The sequence below is a fragment of the Mustela nigripes genome, chromosome X (assembly GCF_022355385.1).
Source record: "Mustela nigripes isolate SB6536 chromosome X, MUSNIG.SB6536, whole genome shotgun sequence".
Taxonomy (NCBI): Eukaryota; Metazoa; Chordata; class Mammalia; order Carnivora; family Mustelidae; genus Mustela; species Mustela nigripes.
This window is the reverse complement of record NC_081575.1, coordinates 122,809,924-122,815,923: the sequence shown is the minus strand read 5'-3', so window position 1 is coordinate 122,815,923 and position 6,000 is coordinate 122,809,924. Positions and strand designations below refer to the sequence as shown.

The 6,000-nt window shown below is 56.8% G+C and overlaps 1 protein-coding gene across 5 annotated transcripts in view; it reads left to right on the top strand.

Moving 5' to 3' along the window:
* Positions 1–1,413: 1,413 nt before the first annotated feature.
* Positions 1,414–6,000, top strand: part of GYG2 (glycogenin 2) — a 36,844-nt gene continuing 32,257 nt past the window's right edge. For 2 of the 5 annotated variants that reach the window (XM_059385329.1, XM_059385328.1), the window contains exons 1-2: positions 1,857–1,965; positions 2,653–2,782. In XM_059385329.1, coding sequence (XP_059241312.1) covers positions 2,776–2,782 — 7 coding nt within the window. In that variant the 5' untranslated portion in view covers positions 1,857–1,965; positions 2,653–2,775. Of the gene's footprint in view, positions 1,559–1,589; positions 1,836–1,856; positions 1,966–2,652; positions 2,783–6,000 lie in introns of those variants that run through there. The other 3 variants (XM_059385326.1, XM_059385327.1, XM_059385325.1) reach the window with 3 other exon arrangements.

The window sequence follows — 6,000 nt, the reverse complement described above, 5'->3', positions numbered from 1 at the left end:
TCTGTCCATCCAACCACACATCTGTCCATCCATCCATCGGTCCATCCATCCAACCACACACCCGTCTATCTGTCCATCCATCCATCCATCCATCCATCCATCCGAGTGGTTAGCACCCCAGGGATGATTCTGCTTCTCAGGGGATCATTGACAATGTCTGGAGTTGTTTCTGGGTGTCACAACTGATGGGGGAAACAGCATGCTTCTGGCACCTGGTGGGTGGAAATCAGGGACACTGCTCCATACCCTACAGTGCATGGGATGCCCCACATCATAAAGTGACCTACACCACATGTCACTAGACCTACACCACTAGTCACTAGGTGGAAGTCCTGCTGCTGGGTAACTTCTAAGCCGTAAAAAGGGAACACTTTGGGAATCCACGTAGTAAAGGAGTCAGGAGCTGCCTGGGACATTTGGAAACAGATCTCTGATTGTTGGAGGTCTGTCCAGGAGCCATTCCTCACCAGAGGGCCTTTGCACACAGTACTCCACAGTTTGCTCACTTGAGGCCAGAATGAGCCATGCCATGGATGTCGGGGGACACTTGGCAAATATTGGAGCCTACAGCGAGACCAGCACAGAGCCCAGGAAACCTCCACCTTCCCCTGGAAGCAAGAGGCCTGTTGGGGGCTGAGCAGGACTCATGTGGGACCTGACTCTTCCCCTGTATGTCCAGCTTCATGAGAATGTTTCTCCTCTTCCAGGCTGGTGGGCCAGGGATAGACAACAGGGGTACTGACACCAGCGGGGGCTTGCCCCAGATATTTCTCAGTTCCCGATCCTCCCACCGACCATCCAGGGGCTGCAGGGAGTTCGAGGAACCTTCTAGAGGCTCCATAGCCCTGCAGATACCTGTCCAGACCCCAGAAGGAATGAAGCATGCGCACACAGCCCATGGTGGGGACAGAGAGCTCCATGCGTCTTCTCCGTTTGGACAGACCAGCAATACCTTAATGGTACAGCAGATGTGCATCCCGGAGTCCCCTAGGGTAGAAATGGTCAGCGTGATGAGGTGAGTCCTACACTCTTGGTTTCCAGGTGGCTCTACCCAGTGCTTGACCTGCTTTCAATTTCTTAACAGCTCTGGTCCTATCTGTGATGTGCGGTGAAACCCCCGACCCGTGCCTATCCCCTGAGGCTGGCGGTTATAGATCGAGATGCCGTCTTTATGGACGGTGGCTTCTAGAACTAGGGGACCTTCCTTTCTCTGTCTCTGCCCCTTCTTTTCCGAGGCCAGGGAACCTCCTTGACTTTGGAGCATGCCAAGTTCCTGGTCCCTGTGGGGTCGCGAGTGGGTGCGCACGGACGCATCCACCCGCTCGCGGCGACCTGCGGGCCCGCACAGCCGCCCTCCTGCACGCGCACGCGCGCCCTTGCTCACGCACACACTCACTGGAGCCTCCGCCCATGCGCGCACGGATTCAACTGCTGAGGCGCCAAGGCTTCATTTATCTTGCGATCCTCTCCCGCGTCCGGGCGTGCGCCGCCGGTGCCTGACTCTTTCCTTCGCCCACCCCGGGAGGCTGTACGATCCAGTGCGCCGCGGTCCCTGCGGGTAGGTTTCCCAGCGTGGCCTCTCCAGCGCAGCCGGCTGGCCTTGGGCCCAGACTACGGGGCCACTGCAAACATTTACTCTGGAACGGGCTGGGTAAAGGTTAAATGTCCCAACCTCGACACCTCGGGCTCTCGGATTCCGCGGGGAGGGGGCCGCGGGGGGCAGGGGCGGGGCGCGGGATCGGAAGGCGGCCGCGGGCCCAGTACGGCTCTCTCCCGGCCGCGGGACCCGCGGCAGGCGGCGCGCGGGGGAGGCCGGCTGGGGCTGCGGCTCCTCGGTGGGGGACCCGCGCCCGGGAGACTGAGCGGGGGTGGGGCCGGGCTTCCGGCGAGCGGCCAATCGCGGGGCGCGGGCCGCGGAGCCCTCCCAGCGCCGACCGGGCCAGAGGCCGCGGGAGCGCGCAGGAGGTGTGGGGGGCGAGGGGTTGCGGGGGGCTCGGGAGCAATTTGGGGAGGGCGCCCCGGGAGGTGCGGGAGCGCTAGGGAGGCGCGGGACGGTGGGCGTGGCGAGGGCGGGGGCTGCGGGAGCGCGCAGGGGGTGCGGGGGCGTGGAGGCCGCTTGGTGGTGCTGGGGGCCCCGGGGGCGCAGGGCTGCCCGAGCGCCCACGGCCGAGGTGTGCAGGGTGGGGAGCGCACTGGGGTCCTCGCGAGAAAGGAGGTGACGGGGCCGCGGGGCCGGGGGAGCTCGGGACCCCAGGAGCGCGGAGGAGGGGCGGGTCGCAGGTGACTCCGTAGCAGTCGGGAAGTCGAGGCTCGCGGAGCTGGAGCCCAGGACGAACCAGAGCCGGGAGAAAGTCGGGGGCGCAGCGGGGACGCTTCTGAAACCCGGGCAGGCAAGGGCCTGAGGGTGTCCCAGGGCAGAGAGGACAAGCGGGGCGCAGACGGTTGCAGGGGACTCTGGGGCAAGGACCGGGCGTCGCGGGGAGCCTGGCTGTAAGGCAGAGGCTGCCCAGGAGCACGGAGGGCGAGGTGCAGGGCGTGGGGGTCGTGGCTGTGGCTTCCGTTCAGTGGCGCACAGCTGACCCGGGGCGGATAAGGGGGCTGTGGGTTGGGGTACAGCTATGGGTGTCTGGAATGCTGAGCTGTCGCCTGCAGGCCTGGAAATCTGCGAGGGTCCCCTGGAGACCACGCCTCCGCTGGGCCCTGCCTCAGGCGGCAGAGTTCACCCACCACGCCCAAGAGAGCCCAGGCGCACGGCGGCCCCACTGTGCCTAAACCATGCCGGGTGAGTCTGCAAACGCCTTCTGTCCAGCCTCCCTGTTCCGACTGGTCCCTGTGAGATGCATCTGCTCTGGGGAGAACCCCCCCCCCCCCGCCGCCTTTGCCTGCACAATCACCCCCAAGCCCCTCGTCTCCCCAGGGCCTCCCCAGCGTGTCCCTGGGTTTGCAGAGACTGGCCCTGCCAGGCGCAGATGGAGAAGGGCTGAGTCTCACCCGCCTGGAGGGGTCCATTTATAGCCTGGTCGGGGGGGCCTCCAGATTCCTGAATTTCCCTTCTGTAAAACGCAGCCCTAGGACTTTAAATGGGCTTGTTTCTGGAGCACAAAATTTCACTGAGTGCTTTTCTGACCTACTGGTAGACAGATAGGAAGCTCATGTCCCTAAAAGTTTAGGAACACAGTGCCTTTGGGGTTTCCCAAGTTCAGACCACAGGCACACTTCGTTATTCCAGTAAAATGGAGATAACTCCCCTCACCCCACCCCGCCAGCAGGGCAGCGGGCTAGGGCTGGCCACACGGCTGGGGCTTACGGCAAGGGCAGGCCCCCACCAAGGATCAGATTTACTGCTAGGCACCTGCCTTTCCAGGGGGCTTGTGGACATCCGATGTGGACAGTTCAGAGGGTTAGAAATTACATAATGGGATTGTGGCCTTAACCCGTAAGAGAGAGACATCTTCTGTTTTTATCAAGACCTCCACCTCGCCCCAGACCACACATGACCATCCATGAGCCCCCTCACACACACACTTTTTTCTTAAACAACAGGTAACTTTGTCTCAGAGGAGCAATCTGGTAAAATCACAGAGCAGTTTCCAGACTGCCCTCTCCCTGTCTGGCCTCAGAGAGGAAAATGGTTGTGGCGGGCCCCGAGGCATGGTTTCCTGTGGTTCCCGCTGTAGGAATCTAGCCGGAGGAGAAGCAGAACGGGTTTCTCTGTTCCCGGGAGCCGTTTGCAGGTCCCCAGAACGAAAACCACCCCCCCCCCCCCAAACCTGCGAGGGTCTGTATAATGGCAGCATTCAATGAGCAACCTTTGGACGCATCTCCATCAGCCTTGGAATGTGCTCGAAGACCTGACGTGGGTATTTGGGGAACAAAAACCACCTTTGAGTAAAAGGGCAGGGACGGAGGGGGAAGCTGGCCGTGTTATTTTGGGGAGGGGGGAGGGTGGATAGAAAATGGAGCGAGTGGAAGATGCACAAGGACCAGAAATGGATAAAAATGAACCTTTCTCCCAGATTTGTTTGAAACTCTCAGTCACCACATTCTTTGGGTGGAACTTCATGTTGAGAGAATATTAATTTTTTTTTTTTCTTAAATCATTGCTTGGCGTACAGCCACTCGTGTTTTGTGTTTCCCCGAGTCCCCACCCTGGCGCCATGTTGGGGGACAGCGGACTCTAATTACGTCTTGGGACAGTCACGGAGGTTCTTTGATGCCACCATGAGACTTGGTCATTGGTAACTTCTTAAAAGCAAGACCGTGTGGCCCCTGGAGACCTGTTAATGAATTTCCATCCTGTTACCTTAAAATCCACTGGTCTGTCTTTGTGCCTCTAATGGTGGCTCTTCTCCTTGAGGGATCTCACAACATCAGGCGTGGGGCCCTGGTGGCCAGCCTTCAGATGGGCACGTCTTCCTTGCAGAGCGTGATTTTGTGTGTTGGGGTCGCTGAAGAGAGGGGGTCTGCTCTTCCAGGGTGCTCTGGTGTCACCCTGTTGACAGGACCATGAATCCTTCTATCCTAAGGATAGAGTTTATGCCTTCTGTAGACCCAGCACTATCTCTGTCCATCCTGCAAATCACGGGGCCCACAGGAGATATGTCTGAAGGATTCTCATTGAATCAGGAAGCTGCAGGACAAATACCAGTCCTCCGTGTGTCACTTGGGGTCCCCAAAGCCCTCCCAGATGATGTGCTCCCCTCCATGAACCATGGAGCAGCTCTGCTCCCAGGACCTCCCAGCTTCCCCCTGCCTCACACGTGACTCTTTCTCATGTGGAAGCAGCTGATGTGTTCAAACAAAGTAGGTCTGAAACTTGAGATGGTTGGAAATCTAATTGTTCTGGTGTCTGGTTTGATAACTCTCCTGGGACGGAGGCCCATATTTATCAACCATGGTTGAGTCAAAACAGACCCCGACAATTGGATTGCGGTTTCCTTAGTGATCCTTGAGAGGATTAAGGAGAAGGAATAATCTAGTTGGGTACTTTTCATGTCTTCCTATTACCTTCCATTCAGAAGGACCTCGATGTTCTCTTTAGAAATATCCAACCAACATGGGTTGTGAATTTTATTTTTCTTTGAGGAGGATCCAGTTTGAATTGTTGACATAAGAAATATGTAGCAAGTTACAGTGATAGAAATGGAGCCCGAGAGGGTAACCAGGTGATTGCTCTGCTATTTTCTCTAGTGTGGGTGTGGCATTACCGGGTCTGCTTCCCGAGTTTAATGCCCCAATTTATTAGGGTCTTAGGGCTGCCGTAACAAATCCCCCAGATAGGATGCCTTAAAGAGTATATATTTTTTTCCTCCCAGTCCTAGAAGCTGGGAATCTGAGATCCATGTGGGGCTGAGGTTGGGAGTCCTAGATCCAGGTGGGGCTGAGGCGGGTTCCCCCTGAGGTCTTTCTGCTTCGTGTGTAGAAACCACGTTCTCCCCATGTCCTCACGTGGTCATCCCTTTGTGTGTATGTCTGTGTTCCTAAGGACCCCAATCTTGGCAGATCAGGACTCACGCCAGTGACCTCAGTTTACCTCTTTCAAGACCCCATCTCCAAATATACCCATATTTCTGATTACAGCAGTTACATTTATGTCCTTACCAAAATGCAGCAAAACCAGTGTATGCATTAACCAATTTTGGTGACTTTGCTCTTTGTGTTATATTTTGTCTAGTACTTTCCCTTGAGCTAGTGCAGCTGCACCTTCCTCTTGTCTGGTCAATCATCCCGACATAGCGTGGTCTGTTCTGGACATGGGACTCTGTTGTCACCCTGAGGTCTCTAGAGGACCCCAGTCTTTGTTCCCATGTCTCAGATATGTCCATAGGGGGTGTCTCCTGCCCCTCGAACATCTCATCGATACAGGTGGATAGATATATGATAGATAAGATGGATAGATGGATGGATGGATGGATAGATAGCTATGATAGATGGATAGATTGATGACAGATAGATATGATGAACGGATGGGTAGATAGATGGATGGATGTATAGATGGAT